General features: G+C 36.6%; 1 protein-coding gene across 1 annotated transcript in view; it reads right to left on the bottom strand.

The window, feature by feature from the left end:
• LOC150099499 (dnaJ homolog subfamily B member 12-like) overlaps positions 1 to 23,595 on the bottom strand; it is a 241,175-nt gene that overhangs the window by 21,676 nt on the left and 195,904 nt on the right. The window contains exon 8 of the mRNA XM_090403692.1: positions 12,019 to 12,182. Within this exon, the coding sequence (XP_090259818.1) occupies positions 12,019 to 12,182 (164 nt within the window). The remainder of the gene's footprint in view (positions 1 to 12,018; positions 12,183 to 23,595) is intronic.

Here is a 23,595-nt window from a genome sequence, read left to right as displayed (position 1 = left end):
TACGGGAATTGTGGTTAATGAAGTGGAGGTGAGTAGTCTATTGCATAACCTCAATGTCAATACATCTGTGGGATTGGATGGTATACCAGCTCGTGTTGTACGAGAAGCAGCTAAAGAATTGTCAGTACCCTTGACCATTTTGTTTAATTTGAGTCTCGGGTCTGGGTTAGTCCCGAGCGGGTGGAAAGAGGGGAAAATAGTTCCACTGCATAAAGGTGGTTCCAAGACTGCTGTTGTAAATTACCGACCGATTAGCATATCAGGAATCATTGTCAAGGTCTTAGAGAAAATAGTCAAGAGGAAAATACAAGATTGGATAGAAGAAAATGGGATACTGTATCGGGGACAGCATGGTTTTGTGAAGGGTAGGTCATGCCTCAGTAACTTGCTCACGTATTATAACACAGTGACGGCTGAACTGGATAAGGGTAATGGGTTTACGGTGATTCTACTGGACCTTGCCAAGGCCTTTGACAGGATTCCACATGGAATTCTAATCAGTAAATTGCAGCATATGGGAATGAACATAGAGTTGGTGAGATGGATAGGAGGGTGGTTGACGGAGAGATATCAGAGAGTGGTTTACTCGGGAGTAGAGTCCACAAGACGGCCTGTGACTAGTGGTGTGCCACAAGGATCTGTTCTTGGACCACTGCTGTTTAATTTGTTCGTAAATGATATAGGAAATGATCTGAGAGGAACAGTTCATTTGTTTGCGGATGATGCGAAGTTGGGTAGGGCAATAGTGAATGCAGATGACGTCAAAATTTTGCAGGATGATTTGGATAGATTGGAGGTCTGGGCTAGGGAGAATGGATGTCAATTTAATGTGGCAAAATGTAAGGTTATGCATTTTGGGGTGAAAAGATTGGCGGCAGTTTACTGCATTGGTGGAACCCTGCTCCAGGAAATTGATGAGGCACGAGATTTAGGAGTGTTGGTGGATAAGGAATTGAAATTTAGGGGACACATTGCAAAAGTGACCAAAACAGCTCATCAAATCACTTGGTTGCTGAAGAATACGTTGACAAGCAGAGACAAGCAGGTTATTGTTCTTCTCTATCGAGCCTTGATAAGACCCCATCTAGACTACTGTGCTCAGATTTGGTTACCTAGGTTTCTTCTTGATGGGGAGGAGGTGGAGAGGATCCAGAGGCGAGTGACCAAGATGATAGCAGGTCTGTGGAATGAACCGTATGAGAACAGGTTGAGGATTTGTGGGTTGCAAAAATTGGTTGATAGGCGGAGAAGGGGAGATATGATTGAGACATTCAAATTACTGAAGGGTTTCTATAAAATTAATTCAGAAGATATTTTTGAGAACAGGGCTGGTTGTGGGAGGACTAGGGGACATCCATGGAAACTGGGCAAAAGTGTGGTTAGTAAAGGTGTTAGAGCTGGGTTCTTTACTTTTAGAGTAGTGAATGAGTGGAATGCGCTCCGTGAGTCTGTAGTGGATGCTGTGACAGTGAATGAGTTTAAGGCGAGGTATGATAGATACTGTATGAATGTCAAATAGTTGTGATGAATATGATTTGGGGCCTCCCTCGATGAGTCTAATGACTCCCTGGAGTTGCCCGTAATAATAGTAATAAAGCGCAGGCCAGAAGGGTAACGAGTGTGGTAGGAAAAGCAAAAGCGGATTAGGAAAGGAAACTAGCTATGCAAGCTAAAGAGAATCCCAAACAGTTCTTTAAATATGTTGCAAGCAAAAAAAAAAAAAAAAAAAAAAACTGTACATGGAAGAATCATTTTAAGGAATGCCGATGGTAAGGAGGTCACTGAATTAGATGATATAGTGGAATTACTGAGTGAGCACTTTACAAGAGTATATCATCCAGGTGGTGACACTGAAAGAATGAAGGAACCATTAGTTTATATGGGAATTTTGTGATGAATGAAGTGGAGGTGAATAGTCTAGTACAGAACCTTAATGTGAATACATCTTTGGGACTGGATGGTATACCGGCACAGGTCTTACGTGAAGCAGCTAAAGAATTATCAGTGCCCTTGACCATGTTGTTTAATCTGAGTCTCGGGTCTGGTTTAGTCCCAAAGGCATTGAAAGAGGAGAAAATAGTTCCATTGCATAAAGGAGGATCCAAGACTACTGTTGCAAATTACCAACTGATCAGCATATCAGTTGTTGTTGTCGTCAAGGTTTTGGAGAAAGTAATCAAGGGAAAAATACAGAAATGGATTGATGAAAATGAGATACTGTATGGGGGACAGCATGGCTTTGTGAAGGGTAGATCATGCCTCAGTAACTTGCTCAAGATTTATAACACAGTGACAGCTGAACTGGATAAGGGTAATGGGTTTACAGTTATATTGCTAGACCTGGCAAAGGCCTTTGACAGGATACCACATGGAATTCTAATCCGTAAACTGCAACATATTGGAATGGATATAGGGTAGGTGAGATGGATAGGTTGGTGGTTGATGGAGAGATATCAGAGAGTAGTTTATTCAGGAGTAGAATCCAAAAGACGACCTGTGACTAGTGGTGTGCTGCAGGGTTCTGTTCGTGGACCACTGCTGTTTAATTTGTTCATTAACGATACAGGGAAGGATCTAAGAGGAACAGTCCATTTGTTCGCTGATGATGCAAAGTTGGGTAGGGCAATAGTGAATGCAGAAGATGACAAAATTTTGTAGGATGATTTGGATAGATTGGAGGTATGGGATAAGGAGAATGGATGTCAATTTAATGTGACAAAATGTAAGGTTATGCATTTTGGGGTGAAAAGATTAGCAGCAGTATACCACATTGGTGGAACTGTACTCCAGGAGATTGATGAGGCTAGGGACTTGGGAGTGTTGGTGGATAGGTAGATGAAGTTTAGGGGACACAATGCAAAAGTGGCTAAATTGGCTCATCAAATCACTTGGTTGCTGAAAAATACTTTGACAAGCAAGCTATTGTTCCTCTGTACCGATCCTTGATAAGACCTCATCTCGACTACTGTGCCCAGATATGGGCGCCAGGGTTTCTTCTTGATGGGGAGGAGGTGGAGAAGATCCAGAGGTGAGTGACCAAGATGATAGCAGGTCTATGGAATGAATCTTATGAGAACAGGTCGAAGATTTGTGGGTTGCAGAAATTGGTTGATAGGAGGAAAAGGGAGATATGATTGATGCATTCAAATTGCTGAAGGGTTTCTATAGGATTAATTCAGAGGATATTTTTGAGATCAGGACTGGTGGTGGGAGAACTAGGAGACATCCATGGAAGCTGGGCAAGAGTGTGGTTAGCAAGGGCGTTAGAGCTGGGGTTCTTTACTTTTAGAGTGGTAAATGAGTGGAATAAGCTGCCAGAGTCTGTTGTGGGTGCCATAACAGGAATGAGGTCAAGGCAAGGTATGATAGATACTGTGAGAATGTCGAATAGTTGTGTGGACATTATGTTCAGGGCCTCCCTCGATGAGTCTAAGTACTCCCTGGAGTCGCCCGTAATAATAGTATTAATATTCAACCAGAAATGCTCAAGTAAGGAGGTATAAAATTCTTGCAGTGACTGCCTTGCATAGTTCAGAAAGCCTGGAACAGAGGGGCGAATTCCAGATGATTGGAGTATAGCTCTCATAGTACCCATATACGAAAAATGGAAATAAAACTGAATGTGAGAATTAGAGGTATTTCCCCTACTAGGGAAGAGGGTTCTAGGGAAGATTGAGAAGGATTGTTGAAGGGAAACTTGGTAAAGAACAAGCTGGATTCAGGCCAATTAGAGGCTATTTTCACTTTATGATAAATAGTTGAGAAATTGTGGGAATATAACATAGATCACTCTTTAAGTTTTGTAGATCTGGAAAAGCACATGACCAGGTGTTAAGAGAAAAGCTATTCAAAATGCTCGATTGTATGGTGTCAATGGAGCATTATATCAAGCAATATTTAGTCTTTGTTTGAGTTGAAAGTCAGCACTTAGAACTGAAGGAAGTACAGGAAGATGGCTTTATGTTAAATCTGATGTGGATCACATTATGAAGGAAAGTGGTATTAAACCTGATATCAAACTTGGAGATATTAATCTCAGCTCGTTACTTTATGCAGATGTTATACTTCTAAATAAATCCAGTACAAGTTTGCAAGATTCCCTGACTAAATTGAATAACTGTTGTAATAGATTTAGTATGAAGGTTAGCAGTAACAAGAAAGACAATGAAAATAGGCAGAAGCATTGAAAATATCAACTGCATCCTGAATGGAGACCCTATAGAACAAGTAAAGCATTTCAGCTATTCAGGCACGATGTTTAGTGAAGATGGTAAATTAAATATGGCAATAGACAACAAAATTAATAAAGCTGGTATGGTAGGAAGTCAACTGAATAAATTTATATGGAATAAGAGAGAAATTAGTCAAAACACTAAATTAGCTGTATACAATACAGTGTTCAAACCAGTTTTAACTTATGGATCTGAGAGCTGGGTTAGAAATAAAACACTTGACCAAAGACTAGAGACCACAGACATGCGAGTCCTGGGAAAGATTAGAGGCATGAACAGATGGCATCAGTGGCAATATCATATTAAAAACAAGGATATTAGGAAAGAACTTAACATTGTTAGCATCCAGGAATGCGTTAGCAGAGCTAATCTCAGGTGGTATGGTCACTTAAACAGATTGGGAGAGGAAATATTAGCAAAAGAAGTGTTCTCTGCCAGGTTGGTAGGAAAAAGACCCAGAGGAAGACCAAGATATAAGTGGACTGATACAGTAAAAAGTGCCTTAGAAGATAGAAATATAAGATCTGATAATGTTGGAGTCTTGACAAGTAACAGATTGACTTGAAGGAAAATTGTAGACAGGAAGTTAGTAATGACGGAAATTTTTCATGTAGTACTATCATATCCTGTACACCCCCTTAAAGATACATATTAGGAATTTGATTAGGACTGATACAGTAAAAAGTGCCTTAGAAGATAGAAATATAAGATCTGATAATGTTGGAGTCTTGACAAGTAACAGATTGACTTGGAGGAAAATTGTAGACAGGAAGTTAGTAATGACGGAAATTTTTCATGTAGTACTATCATATCCTGTACACCCCCTTAAAGATACATATTAGGAATTTGATGATGATTTTGTATGTAACAATAGTTGACTGGATTGATTAAACCAACATAACATTGTATATGCAGTTTTAAAATTATGGACAAATGCGTTGTGTTTAATATTAAGTGTATTGTAGTACGCTAGCCACTCAGCCAACCTGGCCAGCCTGGTTGGCCGAGTGTTAGCATACCAGCCCTCTAACCTGTGGGTTCAAATCCTGCCATTGGCATGGATGTTTGTGATTGTCTTTAGGTGGGAGATAAATGCCATTGACTAGTGTGAGACTGCCTCCCCACTTATTGGAGGCCTGAAGTCGTTTGAAAAAAGTTCCCTGTTTGGTCTCTAAGGCAGGGCTTCCAGACTATGTAAAAAAATAAAAAATACAAAGAATATATAAAATTGATAAAATAGGGGGAAAAAATTTCCCTAGCCTACCCATGGTACAAAATGTACATTCCCAGTTTACAAATAACTTTTCATTAAAAAAAAAAAAAAAAGTTTTCCCGTTGTCCTGGGAAAGATTAGAGGCATGAACAGATGGCATCAGTGGCAATATCATATTAAAAACAAGGATATTAGGAAAGAACTTAACATTGTTAGCATCCAGGAATGCGTTAGCAGAGCTAATCTCAGGTGGTATGGTCACTTAAACAGATTGGGAGAGGAAATATTAGCAAAAGAAGTGTTCTCTGCCAGGTTGGTAGGAAAAAGACCCAGAGGAAGACCAAGATATAAGTGGACTGATACAGTAAAAAGTGCCTTAGAAGATAGAAATATAAGATCTGATAATGTTGGAGTCTTGACAAGTAACAGATTGACTTGGAGGAAAATTGTAGACAGGAAGTTAGTAATGACGGAAATTTTTCATGTAGTACTATCATATCCTGTACACCCCCTTAAAGATACATATTAGGAATTTGATGATGATTTTGTATGTAACAATAGTTGACTGGATTGATTAAACCAACATAACATTGTATATGCAGTTTTAAAATTATGGACAAATGCGTTGTGTTTAATATTAAGTGTATTGTAGTACGCTAGCCACTCAGCCAACCTGGCCAGCCTGGTTGGCCGAGTGTTAGCATACCAGCCCTCTAACCTGTGGGTTCAAATCCTGCCATTGGCATGGATGTTTGTGATTGTTTTTAGGTGGGAGATAAATGCCATTGACTAGTGTGAGACTGCCTCCCCACTTATTGGAGGCCTGAAGTCGTTTGAAAAAAGTTCCCTGTTTGGTCTCTAAGGCAGGGCTTCCAGACTATGTAAAAAAATAAAAAATACAAAGAATATATAAAATTGATAAAATAGGGGGAAAAAATTTCCCTAGCCTACCCATGGTACAAAATGTACATTCCCAGTTTACAAATAACTTTTCATTAAAAAAAAAAAAAAAGTTTTCCCGTTGTCCTGGGAAAGATTAGAGGCATGAACAGATGGCATCAGTGGCAATATCATATTAAAAACAAGGATATTAGGAAAGAACTTAACATTGTTAGCATCCAGGAATGCGTTAGCAGAGCTAATCTCAGGTGGTATGGTCACTTAAACAGATTGGGAGAGGAAATATTAGCAAAAGAAGTGTTCTCTGCCAGGTTGGTAGGAAAAAGACCCAGAGGAAGACCAAGATATAAGTGGACTGATACAGTAAAAAGTGCCTTAGAAGATAGAAATATAAGATCTGATAATGTTGGAGTCTTGACAAGTAACAGATTGACTTGGAGGAAAATTGTAGACAGGAAGTTAGTAATGACGGAAATTTTTCATGTAGTACTATCATATCCTGTACACCCCCTTAAAGATACATATTAGGAATTTGATGATGATTTTGTATGTAACAATAGTTGACTGGATTGATTAAACCAACATAACATAGTATATGCAGTTTTAAAATTATGGACAAATGCGTTGTGTTTAATATTAAGTGTATTGTAGTACGCTAGCCACTCAGCCAACCTGGCCAGCCTGGTTGGCCGAGTGTTAGCATACCAGCCCTCTAACCTGTGGGTTCAAATCCTGCCATTGGCATGGATGTTTGTGATTGTCTTTAGGTGGGAGATAAATGCCATTGACTAGTGTGAGACTGCCTCCCCACTTATTGGAGGCCTGAAGTCGTTTGAAAAAAGTTCCCTGTTTGGTCTCTAAGGCAGGGCTTCCAGACTATGTAAAAAAATAAAAAATACAAAGAATATATAAAATTGATAAAATAGGGGGAAAAAATTTCCCTAGCCTACCCATGGTACAAAATGTACATTCCCAGTTTACAAATAACTTTTCATTAAAAAAAAAAAAAAAAGTTTTCCCGTTGTCCTGGGAAAGATTAGAGGCATGAACAGATGGCATCAGTGGCAATATCATATTAAAAACAAGGATATTAGGAAAGAACTTAACATTGTTAGCATCCAGGAATGCGTTAGCAGAGCTAATCTCAGGTGGTATGGTCACTTAAACAGATTGGGAGAGGAAATATTAGCAAAAGAAGTGTTCTCTGCCAGGTTGGTAGGAAAAAGACCCAGAGGAAGACCAAGATATAAGTGGACTGATACAGTAAAAAGTGCCTTAGAAGATAGAAATATAAGATCTGATAATGTTGGAGTCTTGACAAGTAAAAGATTGACTTGGAGGAAAATTGTAGACAGGAAGTTAGTAATGACGGAAATTTTTCATGTAGTACTTTAAGGGGGTGTACAGTATCATATCCTGTACACCCCCTTAAAAATACATATTAGGAATTTGATGATGATTTTGTATGTAACAATAGTTGACTGGATTGATTAAACCAACATAACATTGTATATGCAGTTTTAAAATTATGGACAAATGCGTTGTGTTTAATATTAAGTGTATTGTAGTACGCTAGCCACTCAGCCAACCTGGCCAGCCTGGTTGGCCGAGTGTTAGCATACCAGCCCTCTAACCTGTGGGTTCAAATCCTGCCATTGGCATGGATGTTTGTGATTGTCTTTAGGTGGGAGATAAATGCCATTGACTAGTGTGAGACTGCCTCCCCACTTATTGGAGGCCTGAAGTCGTTTGAAAAAAGTTCCCTGTTTGGTCTCTAAGGCAGGGCTTCCAGACTATGTAAAAAAATAAAAAATACAAAGAATATATAAAATTGATAAAATAGGGGGAAAAAATTTCCCTAGCCTACCCATGGTACAAAATGTACATTCCCAGTTTACAAATAACTTTTCATTAAAAAAAAAAAAAAAGTTTATACAAGCATATTCATATAAATGATATCTAGTTATTTAATTATATTTTTTCTCTCGAATACTTTTGTATTTTTTTATTGAGTAATTAAGAATCTTAAAAAAAATAGGAAGGAGATTTAATTCATAACTGATATAGTGAGTAATGGTTATAACAAGGAAATTTTGTCAGTCCCATGGTGCTCATTATAATCAAGGTTGACTGTATATCTTGTTTTTGATTCTAAGTGGGTTGAATAAACAAATTTATGCATTGATTTCTTTTCTAAATAACATTAACACCTAAATAAGACTGCAGTCCAAAGAAAAAATAATTTACACCTCAAACTGCCTTGTTTGTGACACAAATGTAAACAAAAAGAAAACACACATTTAAATAACTTTATTAAATGGTACGATATTATATAAGTATGTAACTTCAAATTCATTCTCCTACCCTATTTTGTCAGATATTTCTACAGATATCCTACATGTTACTTTCAGGTACTGTCCTGATTACAACTTAGTGGCAAGAAATTGTTTTACTGCTGTAGCCTCAAAAGGAATGTTATAGAAGGTGGGGTGGGGGATGAGCAGAAACTGCTCATGATTTGCTTCAAGTCTATAATTAGCAGTAAACAGTTTTTCGCTAAATGGTATTCTCCAATATTTTTCACTACAGTAAAACTGGACAGTCCGTGAGGTTAGCCTAGTGGCTATGCGCTTCACAACCATATGCCTGGGAAGGAGTGTCCTAGGTTTGATTCCCGTTGACGACGTGAAGAGCTTAAGGATCTTCCTCAGCCATAGCCAAGTTAGCCGGTCTTGGGCGTGGACAGCATGGTTTTTCTGAATAGTTTATCTGGGGTTTTTCATACCGCAAGCAGGCAAATCGGCCCTGTGAACACACAGTCTACAGTCATAGGATATAGTACAGCAAGGAAGGCAACGGGAAACCACCTTGCTCATAATAATTTCCCTAGTATAGTAGCACATAGTTACCCCCACCAGCCATATGGCTGAAGGAATAGAAAAGAATAGAAAACTGGACTAGAGAAAGAGTAGAGAGACCTCTCCCTAAACGAATGCTCTATCTATCCACTCTCTAATTTAACTACTATTATTAGATCTTTTGAAATTTTCAGACAATTTGCAAATACAAAAAAAGGTTTAAGTGGTAGATGATTTTCAGTGCATTGCAAAAAGTGGCTTGAAAAAGTTCTCCACTTGATCTCTAAAGTGGAGTTCCTAGATTATTTAACCAGCCATTAGTAAGGTGGGGGGGGGGGGGGTCACAGACCCCAAAGATTTTAAATTGATTATAACTGTGATACCCCACCTTACTAATGCCAGGTTAATCTTTAGCCTACCTTGGGACATGTGCTATACGTTATTATTATCAACAGACCTCCATGGAGTCAAGAGACTAGCTGTGCGAGGTCACTTTCACATGCACAGCTCATCATACCTTGACTTAAATGCATTCACTGTCCAGGTGCTCACCATACTCTTAGGCAATTCATTCTAATCACCCACCACTCTTAATGCAAAAAAATCGACTCCTTACCCCCTTGCTCATACCCACCTTATACAGCTTCCAGGAACATCTCATTCTCTCCCTTTCTACAGATATGCTATGAAAAATCTCATCCATGTTATCTGGTAATTACCTCTTACCAACTTATATATTTCGATCATGTCTTCCTTCTATCCACTAGACTCTGTAATTTGCATTCTTTCAATTTGTCCTCATATTCCACATTCCAGAGACTATAAACCAACTTATTCAATTATCATGAACCCTCTCCAACATTTCATCATCCTTTTAAAAACCTGGCAATTAAATCTGTGCACCATAATCCATATGTGGCCTGATCAGTCTTGTACAATGGAATCAAAACATCCGTACTTCTACACATCAGTGTTCTCCACATCATTCCCATAATCCACTGTGTTGTTCTCACAATTTTAGCAAAATATCCACAAAATTTCAAGTCCCTATCCACCATCTCCTCTAAAATATCCCCACGAATATACTCTGCATCCCATCTTTGCTTCCCAAATTTTAAAACCTTACGCTTTGCAACATTAAACCAAAATCTCCATGCATTCATCCATTCAGATAGTCTATTTAGGTCCTCTTGAAAAGCTACTACATCTGCTCAACTTCTCATAACTCTCTTCAACTATGCATCATCATCTGCAAATAACTGTATATCACCATTTAAGCCCTTTCCAATGTCATTTACATACAAAATGGTCCCAAAACTTCCAGGGCCAGAGCCAACCCTAGGAATTTTGTCGTCCCGTGCAGTAGCATATTTTGCCACCCTCATTGTTACTAATATCGACGTTACTGGGATCGCAATTAGAAGTACTTGCCATGAGCTCAGAATTTTTGGTTTTGGTCCTTTCGCTCATTTTCTCTTGTACTACATTAGCTGTTTCAGTTTTTAGATATTTATGTAAAGTCCTGCTTTGTCTCTGAATATTGCGTTCTTTTTCCGGTTTTCGATTGCGATATTCTGAGCCTGATAGTTTTTCTTTTATCAGACATACTGGAATGTTAAAATTATTTTAAAAGCCAAATCCTAATAACTGTAATCAAAAAAAGCATTATTAACAATCACTATACAACTGTATTTTGATTCTATTTCTTTGATTGGTTTACTCTTAACCAATTATCTCAAAATGATCATTTGGTCTCATTGATTAAATGAGATTTAACATCAGGTCAAGGTCAACTCATGGGCAACACTGGAATTAGAAATAAATGCAAGATAATACTATATTATTTTAAATGATAATGATTTTTAAAAAAATATACAGTACAATGAAGTTTTATTATGTAAAAATTTAACTAACAACATCCTGAAGTCTGGTTTCAACAGAGAAGGAATAAATGACTTTTTATTATTCATTTTTCGTATAGTTTATGCCAATTTTGCTGCCCCGTGTTGCACCGTCGGTAGAGCCAGTCCTACCCAGGCTCAACCTGCTGATACCTATCAGATAGCCAATCTCCAATCCAATGCACTAATCTACCGCCCAACCTCATCTGATATTAATCTTTTGTAGGTGGTAGAGACTTCAAAATTTAGAGATTAACAGTAGAATTTCCTCTCATAAATGCTGATGATGATATGGTGAGGTTGGCTTTGACTTTTATCAAAGGCATTGCCAGCATGTGTAATTTAGAACTGCTTTTGGATAATTATTAACCATTAGATTTGATGAAGACAAGCTATTGACAGTAGTCTTTGTCAAAAATGAATCATTGCTATGATTTGAATGTCAGCAATGATTCTGCATTATGTTGACTTTTTATTATATGCTCTATGTATTTATTGTTTCTCTTCTCCAAGCAAAAAGTGTAATTCTGGATTATCATGTTTTTGACTAGATGACCAACCACTGAGATTCATTTATAAACATGGAAGGACGTTATATTTTTTAATTCGAATTTTTAATCTCAAGAATTTCACAAGCTATGCTGTAATAAATAGATAACTTGTGCAAAACAAACAACTTTATACAATAATAAAGAAAAACAAATGAGGTTTAAGAATAAATAAACTTAAAAACCACAATAACAAAGAAAACAACAGAAAAGACTTAGAAAATAAATAAATAATAACAACAACAACAAAAAAAAGCAATTTCTTAGTTTTGTCACTCATGTTTGACAGAATTAAGAAGAACAAAAAAAAATTCAACTATCAATATAAACAGAATGAAATATCTGGTGAGACTTCTGAGTACTTACTATAATTCTTTTCTTTAAAACAAGTAGATCGGAGGTTTGTAACATATTCTTCCTCAACTTGTGCCTCCAATCTTCTAATACTACCTTGATAATCTGATGCAAAATTCTCTTTCACATAGTATGGTACCTTAAGATTGTTGGTTTTCCTTTCAACTGAATATTTACTATATATAACAGATAATGTTTAATGTGTTAGTCAGTGTCATGAAACATTCACTAAAATAACTTAAATAATGCAAAATTGATTAACTGAAAAAAAGATTTTAAAGATAAAAAAATTAAAATTTTCAAATAAATTGAGGAGGTAAAATTACAAAGGAAACAATAAATGGTATCAACCGCAATGAGTTATTCTGTGACATTTCTCCACTTCAGTGATTTCTTCAGGTTACTGATAATTAAAAAGAGAACTGAAAGATTACAGCAGTAATCCTACATCATCATTTGAGTAAAATTCAATATGGATCAATTTCTTTGCCACAACTGTAAAATGTACAGATCAAGTGAGACAAAGAGGCAACTGCATCAAGGCATAATTTGTGAAAGGCACTGATCTTCTACAGACAAGCAGCACCTTTTACTACAAATTTTGTCACTTGAGGTGATATTTATTTCTGGTGGAAAAATATCCCATTCAGGTCCTACATGCATGCTCAAGTACTGTGATATCCTATGGTATCAAGTGTTTTGTACTAGTGAAAAACACTTGGAACAGCCAAAGTTGAGTTTACCTTATCACTATAAATGACCAGCATCCAAATCTGATCCAAAATTTGTAAGTATTTTGTATAAATCTTTCTATATATGGCAGAAGAAAATAGGAAGAAAGCTCTTGTACAAAGGGGATACCTTGTCATGTATTGTCTCAAAGAGAATTTATTTTTTTATCATTTATCTCTGAAGCTAGATAGCCTTTGGAGTCCTTCCTTGAGAAGTGATTCATCATCAACAATGATTGTTCTGCCTCTTGTGATACACCCTCTGTTCAAAAAGAAACCTAACTTTTCAAAAATATAAGAAACTAGTGGTGCCACCTGTTGTATCTTTTTGTTATCGAAAGCAGCAACCTTCATTAGTGTTGTGTCAACCGTTTATGACATTTGTTTCATTGGAAGCCGAGTTATAGTGCCAAGAGTGAGAGTGTGTTTTGACGAATGGTCGGTGGTCACGATATTCATGCTGTACTCGACGAATTCTTGCTATCAATCGCTTCATAGCAAGAATTCGTCGAGTACGTCGAGTACAGCACTTTGCTGAGTGGAGACCACTCAGCAAAGTGCTGAGTGGTCTCCACTCAGCACTTTGTTTCGGGCTCATACTCAAAACACCACGTTTCATCACAAGTAACGATCGTTTCAAGGAAGTTCGAGTCCTTACGAGCGGTTTTAATGAGGTCCTTGCAGTGTTCAATTCGATGCATTTTCTGGTCGTAGGTCAACTTGTGGGGAACAAATCGCGAATTCAATTTACAAAGGCCAAACTCTCGGTCAAAATGTTGTGCACAGTTGATTTTGGAATCCTCAATTCATCTTCGATCAATCTCACGGACGATTTCGGGTTTTCTTTGATGAAATCACACACTTTTTGGATGTTAACTTCGCTCAGTCCATTTTTTGGATGGCCTGGCTTTTCGTCGTAGTCAAGCGTCTCATAACCACTTTGAAATCGCTTAAACCACTCATAAACTTGAGCATGGGATAAGCATTCATCACCGTATGCTTTCTGAAGCATTTGATGCATTTCGGTAAAGCTTTTACCAAATTTAACACAAAATTCAATCGCAGCTGTTTGTATGATACTCATTTGTTCGTCAAAACACACTGTCATTCTTGGCACTATAACTTGGCTTCTAATGGAACAAATGTCATAAGTAGTTGACACAACACTAATGAAGGTTGCCGCTTTCGACAACAAAAAGATACAACAGATGGCACCAAAAGTTTCTATTTTCGAAAAGTTCGGTTTCTTTTTGGACAGAGAACGTATGTTTAAGAAATGGATGAAGACAACTATGAATATTACTTTCTTTTCTGTATGTTGGGAAAGATAATATCCTTTAAATTTCTCTTTTTATTGTTCATCTTATTAGACTGACATGTGCTGAGATCAAAAGATCAAAACATCAAAGATCAAAAGGAACATTGAACCTTCCTAAGAGTAGCATGTAAAGTGACCTCATCATCATATGGCATCTCCTAACCAGGAGGATGACTACAGGCATAATGACGTGGTGAGGATCCTATTTCTTCCACATATTGTTGTAAGTACTGATGCTGTAAATCTGTGTGTGTGTTCACAGGGCTGGTTTGCCTGTTCTGAGGGATGAAAAACCCGAGTTTCTGGGTGGGAACCTACCTCCACATGAGACCAGTTTAATCACCTTTAGTCGAAAGAGACCAGATAAAGGTTCTTCATGTCATGGACAGGAATCGAAACCAGGTCTTTCCAAACAAAGGGTTTAGATTATTGAACTGAGCTACTACGGAGGCTCTGAAGTTTAGGTGTTTTTGCTTACAGCTAGTTCTCTATTTGTATTCAGAAATTCTGTGAGCATGTGTTACGGTCACATTTGTTTAGATGGAAAACAAACCTCAATGATAGCAGCATTTTTGTGTTAACTATAAGCATGCCCCCTCTCATCAAACCAGCTAATCTCCACCTCAAAAATTGAGGCTAAGGCATTCAAAATATTATCTGCACCATAGTAGAGAGCATTTGAATCAATTGGTGACACTCCATAACTTGTTGACAGAAGTGGAGATTTTGATTTCCACTTCTAGGAATTTTATTTCATTATTCAACAAGTTATGAAGTGTCACTAACTAACTGAAATGCTCTCTACAGCAACTAATCTCTGCCTCAATGTTTTGAGGAAGAGATTAGCTGGTGTCAGTAAGCATGATATACTTATGGATAACATAAGAATGATTCTCATTGCTTTGCTTTCCACTGAAACAAATGTGACAGTGACATATGCTCACAGAGTTTCTGCATAGAGAGAGAACTTATGTGTATATGCAAAAACACTTAAAAGTTTCCCTTCAGGAAAACATATTTTTTCTCTCTCATTTCTTCACCTGATAAAATATATTGTACTGCATTCCCTTGCTAGGAGCTGTACAATACATAAAAAATGAAAAATTAAATTACAAACTATGCTTGTGTGCCTAGAGTGATAAAGTGGTATGAGAAAGGACAAGGAAAGAAGAAGGATAAATGATGTTATGCTTGGAAACTTGCCAGTAATTCTTCTACTTTTCTTCTTGTATTCTAAGCAGAGAGGAGAAGGAATAAGGTGGGAATCAAATGGTGAATTGTAACCAAACAGAGTAAAGGTTCAACTGCAGGCCAGTGAAAACAGCACATTTGAAGATATCTGATATGACATAGAGGCTAGCAGAACAAAATATACAGTTGGATGCATCTATAACTAGGGGATGAAAAGATTATGGGGATAGCATGCAATGGTGAATAGGCTCAAATGGAGGACGAGTAATTATTATGGGGGATTTCAACTACGGGAACAGAGACTGGAAGGAGGAGAGGACACATGGTAGGAAGGAAATGGAATTTATGCAGTTACTAATGAATAATTACCCGAGACTGCTCGATCTAGTAACTGTATCTGAGAATTTGTCTATAACCAATATGACCATGTTGCTGCCATCTGGTGATAGTGATCATATGGTCTTACTGGTAAGTGGCTAAATGTGTGAAATTTTCAGTTAAGATGGTATATTGGAATTACAGGGTTGGTAAGTATGACAAGCTTAGAAGATTGCTTGGATCAGTGGAACCGCAAGGTCTGGATGTTGATAGTGCATGGGAAGTGGTAAAGGAGTGCTTGAAGAAACTAATGGCAGACTGCATACTTAGAGCCAGGAAGGTAAATCAAGTGGGAGTTAAATGGATGACTACCATCATTAAGCTGGAGCTACCAAAAAACAAAAAAATTGTGGCTGGACTTAGAGGAGAAAGGCGACCAGCAAGCACATGAACAGTACAAAGCACAGCCAACAAGGGTAACCAATATGGTAAGAAAAGCAAAAGCAGAGTATGAAAGGAAATTAGCAGTGCAGGTCAAAGATAATCCCAAACAGTTCTTTTGATATGCTGCAAATAAAAGAATGTGTATATGGCAGAATGGTTTTAAATGATTGTCGATGGCAGGGAGGTAACTGAATCAATCGAAATAGTAGAATTACTAAGTGAACACTTTGCAAGAGTATATCATCCACCTGGATGATATACTCTTGCAAATATTGCTGATAATATTGATGATATTGCAGTAACTAGAGAGGCAAAGACTTATATGTAAGAAGCGATGTGAAAGAGTGGGAGAGTAAGAAAGGAAAGATTGAAGTGGTGGTTATAAATGAAGAAATGGGTAACATGAGTGTAGAGAATGAGAGAACAAGTGTGCAAGACAAACAGGGAGGGGAACACAGCATGAGAAAGGAATGATGCTCCAAGAGGATGTGAATGCATATGTGTGTGTATAGACAAAAAGGGAAGAGAATGACCTAGGATGTAGGGAAAATAGTTGGAGCAGGAAAAAAAGAAATGGCTCGAGGAAAGTATGGAGAAGCCACATCTAATAAATGGTATCATGAAACTTGTTATAGATCCAGGAATGAGTTGTTATGTTTGTATATGAATGCTAGAATATCAGAAACAAGGGAAATGAAATGGCTGCACTGATTGATATTGTTCATCCAAAAATTGTTGGCATAAATGACATGATTGGATGAGGATGATATCCTGAGATGAATAGATATGGAAAGCTATGATACAGCAATCCCTCAATTAATGTGATTAACGCCTTCCTTAAAACGGGTGTATGAATCAAAAATGCACTAATCAAATATAATAACCTATGGGAAAAGTATAATTCATGCCTCAAATTTATTTTTTGACCCTTAATTTTTTTTTTATAGAAGAATTAAGGTATGTCTCAGATAGTTAAAGGAAAACCATGAAGCTGAAAGACAATAAAACATATTCAGAATATAAATTTATTATTCTACTTCTTAAAGAATTGAGCTAACGTAGTTTGGCAGGCATTCTGTTTCTTTTTTTTCACAGAACTGACGGTATTGCCCTATTGCCTTTTCTACTCTTCTGCAAATTTTACTGCTTCTCTCTTAATCAGGGTTAACCTCTAAGCATTGCTGCTTAAAAACTTCAACTGTACGAAAAATATTTTAAAATTGTTTCTGTGAAATATCTTTTGGCCGACTGTGAGTGGTTAAATTTTCTTCATATTCTTCAGGATCTTCCTGCTGCATTTAAATTTAGCAGGTGGGAACTCAGTTCCTCAGAATGAGATTTAATTAACTCTCGGACATTATTATTGTCAATCTCATCAAAACCCAGTTCATGCCTGATGTTGGCAATTTCCTCAACAACATTATCCATTTCATTTGAAAAGCCTCTAAAATCATTTGCACAATGTGGAAGAATGTGCTTCCAAATGGCTCGCATATTGCAAGCAGTAATTTTATTCCAAGATTGATGAATATTTTCAATAGTAGATTTAGCATTAAATTTCTCCCAGAATTCTACTGTCATAGAATTCTCTCCAGATGTCTTCTATTGCCTGTTAAATGTTCTTCTCAGGTAGTATGCCTTAAAGGTTGCAATTATCCCCTGGTTCATAGGTTGCATGAGAGAAGTTGTAGTTGGAGGTAAAAATATCACTTTAATGTTCTCACACAACGAATAAAGAGAAGTAGGGTGACCAGGTGTGTTGTCTAAAATAAGCAGAGCTTTAAAATTAAGATTATTTTGTTTGCAAAAATTCCCAACTGTTGGATGAAAATAACTCATGAACCATTTTTTGAATAAAGCTTTAGTAATCTATGCTTTCTTGTTAGAGTTCCGATTTCTTGTTAGAGATCACCTTTGGCATTGCCAAAGGTGATATGAAGAGTCATTCTATCCTTTGCAACTTTATAACCAGGCTGAGATTTCTCTGATTTGGCCAGAAAAGTCTTGGAAGACATTTGCTTCCAAAAAAGGCTGGTTTCATCAACATTAAATATTTGTTGGTCACAATAGTACCCTTCTTCCACAATTTTCTAGAAAATCTCTGGAGAATTTGCAGCCAACTCCTCATCTGCACTTGCTTTGCTTGTGATTTGAACATTATGTAGGCTATTTCTCTTTTTGAAACGCTCAAAATATCCAGCACTACTGTAGAATTCTTCTTTTCCATCATTGATGGCTCTTTCATTCAAGGTTGCAAAGAGACAATGCTTTTGATTTAATAAGGTCAGTGCTTACTGGGATCCATTTTTTTGTTACATCTTTGATCCATGTAGAAAGAGGTCTCTCTAATTCAAATATTATAATATTTGATTTCGAGTGGTCTGCATGCATGATGAACTTGAAGCTGCCTTTCCTTTCTCTCTGTATTCAGCAGCTTTGATTAAAATTGCTCTAATAGTTGATTCACCCATTTTGTGTTCTAGTCCAATCTTTGTTCTGGACTCGTCATGTTCATTTTTCTTTATTATTTCAAGTTTTTCTTCCAACGAGATTACTTTTTGAATCTTTTTCACACTTCCACTTTTTTTCTCACTAATTCTTTTAATCACGATTAAAGGTTGGGAAAATACTTTAAAATAAAAAAGTAAGAAAAACAATTGCAAAGGAGGCAAGAGATATGATCAGCAAAATGCTACATAATTAGAAGACAACGTAAATTTTGGTGGTATATTTGAAACATAGTGTACACAGAAATAGTGTAGTACAGTTTGCCATTTAAAAACAACTTTGTGAAATGTTTTAAATCGGTAACTAAATTATTTCATTTTGGTGAATGATATTTTAAAACAGTTAGCCACAAGCAAAATGTATAGATAGAAAATTTTTTAAATCAGTAACATTTATTTATTTTTATCTTTATGCATATTTTCTTCTTCTTCTCTTCCGTCTAAGATGGGTTGAGTCTTCTCTTGAGCAGGATCTTCCAGTCTTCTCTATTCCTTGCTGTTCGAAAAAGTTCCTTATATGTTCTGCATCCCGAGATGGTCTTTATTAATTTCAGCCAGGTAATTCTTGGTCTTCTTCCAGGTCTTCTTTTTTCATTTGGAAAAGTATTGATTAGGACGTTAGGAAGTCTGTCTGCATCCATGCGTACAGTGTGTCCAACCCATCTCAGTTGTTGTTTTCTAATTTTTCTATTATTGTCTTTTTATACAATAGTTCTTGTCTGACTGTGATGTTTGTTTTCTTTTCTATCCAACTCGTTCTATTTTTTCTTAAGCATTTCATTTCAAATGCCAGCAGTTTTTTCTCCTCTCTTTTTTTAACTGTCCACGCTTCTGCTCCATAGATGACTGTTGGTATAATTATTGCTTCATATAATTTGATTTTGGCTTGTTTAGATATCTTGTTTGTTTTCCAGATTTTCTGTAATTTTCCCGTGGTGGTGTATCCTATCGCTATTCTGTGTTTGATTGTTTTGAGTTCATCTATTGTTTCTGTTAGTTTTAATCCAAGGTATATGAAGTTGTCTACTTGTTCTAATTGTTCTCCGTTTAGGGTGGCTGAGATGGTAGTTCTGTTCCTCCCTATTTTCATCACTTTTGTCTTTTGTATATTTATTGTCATGTCATATGTTTTGCAGGTTTCATTTAGCTTGTTGATCAACTTTTGTAGTTCATTTGGGGGTCTGGCAAGAAGGACAAGATCATCTGCATATTTGATATTATTTATGTTTAAAACCGTTGACATTGATTCCAGGCTCATTGTCTATTGCTTTCTTTACAATTTCTTCTAGATATATGTTGAATAGGCATGGGGATAATGGGCATCCTTGCATTACTCCTTTTTGGATCTCTATGGGTTCTGTTGTGAGTGTGTCCTTTTCAATTATTGCATTTGTCTTAGAGTAATATTTTATCAGAAACTGTATTATATATTTGTCTATTGCTTTTTCTAGTAGAATTTTGAGAAGGATTTCTCTGTTGATGTTATCGAAAGCTTGTTTAAAGTCTACAAAACAACAATATAGTTCTTTATGGTCTTCCCAGCTGAGTTCTGCTAGTTGGTGCAATGTGAAAATTTGGTCTATTGTTGAATAGTTTCCTCGGAAACCAGCTTGTTCTATGCCTATCATTTCTTTGTAGGTGTTTTTTAATCTATTTTGTATAATTCTTATGAATATTTTATAGGTGTGAGGGAGTAAATTGATTGGTCTGTAATTTCTGCAGTCTCTTTTGTCTCCTTTCTTGTATATTGAGATGATCTTTCCAGTTCTCTAGTCATCTGGGATCTCTCCTGTTTGTAGTATTTTATTGAATAGGGTTGTTAAATATTCTATTGATATGCTGCCTCCATATGACCACAGTTCAGTAGGGATAGTATCAATGCCTGGTGCTTTATCGTTTTTCATCTGTTTTATTGCGTACTAACTTCTTGTAAAATTTTTGGGTGATCATTATTTTCTTCTATTGTTGGCATTGTAGTTTTGTTTCCTTGGTGGAAGATAGTCTTAAAATGGTTTGACCAGATTTTTCTTATATATTCAATATTCCTGGTTTCAGTCATCTTGTTGTTTATCATTGTTACTGCTTTTGCTGAGAATTCCTTTGTAATTTCTCTTACAGTATCATGGAAGACTTTTAGGTTGTTTTGTTGGTATGCTTCTTGGCATTTCTTAGCTTTTTCTTCTAACCACTTTTCTTTGGCTTTTTTGCATAGGTTATCAACTTTATTTTTTAGTGCTCTGTATTTTTCTCTATTCTCTTCATTGTTTTGTTGGTTTACAAGTATCTTGGCCTCTCTTTTCTTTTCTTTTCTATGGTAGCTATGATTTCTTGGGTTATCCACTGTTTGTTTATTTTGGGTTTGGAACCTAGAGTGTCTTTTGCAATTGATAACACTGTTTCTTTTCCTTCTTCCCAGAATTTTCTGCTGTTCTGTAAGATGGAGGGTTTTAATTTCAAGCACATCTGTTCTAAAAATCGACTTCTGCTTGAGCTATCTTTTAGGTTGATATTTTCTTCTTTTCTGATATTATTTTTCCTGTTGAATTTTATCTTCACTTTGGCAGTTAATATTTCGTGGTCAGTGTCAAAATCAAAACTTCTTAATGTTCGTACATTATTTACTGATCTTTTCCATTGTTTGTTTGTTTATGATGATATAGTCTATGCAGTTCTTTATATTACCATCTGGGGATGTCCATGTATATTTATTATTAGGGCGTTGATAGAACAATGTATTTGTAATGATTAGATCGTTTGCTTTACAGAAGTGGAGTAATTGTTCTCCTCTGTCGTTAAGCTCTTCGTATCCAAATTTCCCCATCACATCTTTTTTGTCTGCTATGAACTGTCCTATTTTAGCATTAAAATCTCCCATCACTATCATGAGTTCTCTATTTTTGGGATTATCTATTTCCTGTTGTAGTTCTTCATAGAAATTTTCTATTTCATCCTCTGAATGGTTACTGTCTGGTACATATATTTGGATTATTTTAATTGTTTGACCTTTTTCTTTTGCTTGAAGTTTGGCTGTTATTATTCTAGGAGACACTGGGTTTATTTCAATTACTGAGTGTGTAAGTTTCTTTTCAATTAGTAATGCAATTCCTTCTCTGTGTATGTTATCTTTTCTTCCTGAGAAGTACAGTCTTCCTTCTGGTAAATCCATGAATCCATCTCCACACCAATGTGTCTCTGATAAACCTAAAATACTCCATTTCATTACTAATTGTAATTTTCCAGGTCGGTATAGTGATCTTATGTTGAGAGTGGCTACATGTTTCACATCCTTGGCTGACCACATTGCTGATTTCTCACCTACTCTATGTGGTCTTTGAGTAGGCGCGTCAGTTGTCCTGTATGCAGTAGCACTATCTCGGTTTGTAGACTTTCTCCTGCTCATGAAAGTTACTGGCATAATAATGTAGCCAGCTTGCCATGCCTCTGCTACATCCTTTGGTCCACGGCTCTTTATTCTTTATTCAGAGCAACCCGTTTGGGTTTCCCCCATCCGCCACCCAGAGGGATGCGCCTGGTAGGAGTGTGGTCTCCCCCAAGGGGGAGATAGGCATATAGGCGCACTAATCGAATTTTAGAGATGCATTAATTGCATTTAGGTATTAAAAAAAAAATTACGCAGTAATCTGAGAAACATTAATCGAGAGATTGCTGTATTTTGTGAAGTTGAAAGTGCTAAAGATTATAGAAAAAGAGTTATGTTCATACAAGGTAGAGATGCAAGGGGGGAAATAGTGGTATGAGATAGAGGTGAACAAAATGAAATACTTTGTTGGATGTTGCTATAGGCCTGACAATGTGGACGATAGTGCCCAAAGAACAAGCAATTTAGCTGAGCAAATGGGAAAAGGGTGGTCATTATGGTTGATTTAATTAGATTGGGAATGACAATATTGCAACAGGAAGTAAAGAAAATGAGAGTTTTTGAAGAATAACTACCTCAGGCAGTATGTAACAGATGGCACACAAGGATTGTAGGTCATGGATTTGATCATCTCATCAGAAGAGGTTATTATAAATGAGTTGTTAAATCTACCTCCAGTTGGTGAGAGTGACTATGAAGTGATTACCTGGATGGTTGCTAGCCATGTGAGGACTTCTGTGAGGAAAGAGTATATGTGGAACTAAAATGGTTATTATGAGACTCTCGGAAGACAGTTTGAAGCTGTAGCATGAAATGAGGAGTTGAGTGAAAAGGAGATCAGTGTTGTTTGAATGATATTCAAGAACTATCTAGTAGAAGCAATGTCTAAATGTATTCCAGAGGTTAAAAGGTTAAATAAGGTAGACGTGAAATGGTTGAATGAAGACATTAAGCATGCAATACAGAGTAAAAGAACATTATGAAGGCAACATAAGAGGAGTGGTAATAATCAATTCCATGAGGAATACCAAGAACAAGAAGGAGGGTGACTCAGTTAGTAAGGGTAGCAAAAGTTCAGTATGAGCAGCAGTTAGCTAATGAAAAAAAAAAAAAAAAAAATCCCCAGAAGTTGTTTTGATATGTAGCTAGCAAAAATAAGAATGATTATGTGAGGATGGCACTGATTGGAGAAAAAGGTATAAGGATAACTGGATAACTACCATATAGGATATAGTTAAGATATTTAATGAGCAGTTCATAAAGGTCTTTCATCCTTGTAAATGTGACATCATGGAGAGTTTGAGAGCAGTGGACATGGAAGAGGAGGAGAGCCTGACTGTGAGTGAAGAAGGTATATGGCGAATTAAGCTAACTTGATATTAATAAGGCTGTAGGACTTCATGCTATATCACTGCATATTTTGAAGGAATGTGCGAGGGAGCTGACATTTGCCTTGACATCTTTGTTTAAAAGACTAGTGAAAATCAGGATTCAGAATTGGATTTATAACAATAGTATTATCTTTGATAGACAGCATGGATTTGCTAAAGAGAGGTCATGTTTTAGTATTACAGGAAATGGCTACACAATAGTATACTTAGACTTTACAAATGATTTTACAAATCTATCAAAAGCATTTGTAAAGTCTAATTAGACTTTACAAATGCTTTTGATAGATTACTGCATGATAATTTGATAGTA

The sequence above is a fragment of the Typopeltis vanoorti genome, chromosome 14 (genome assembly GCF_054136105.1).
Source record: "Typopeltis vanoorti isolate ZY-2024b chromosome 14, IOZ_Tvanoo_1.0, whole genome shotgun sequence".
NCBI lineage: Eukaryota > Metazoa > Arthropoda > Arachnida > Uropygi > Thelyphonidae > Typopeltis > Typopeltis vanoorti.
The sequence above is the reverse complement of the archived record's forward strand: the minus strand, read 5'-3'. Positions and strand labels throughout refer to the sequence as shown.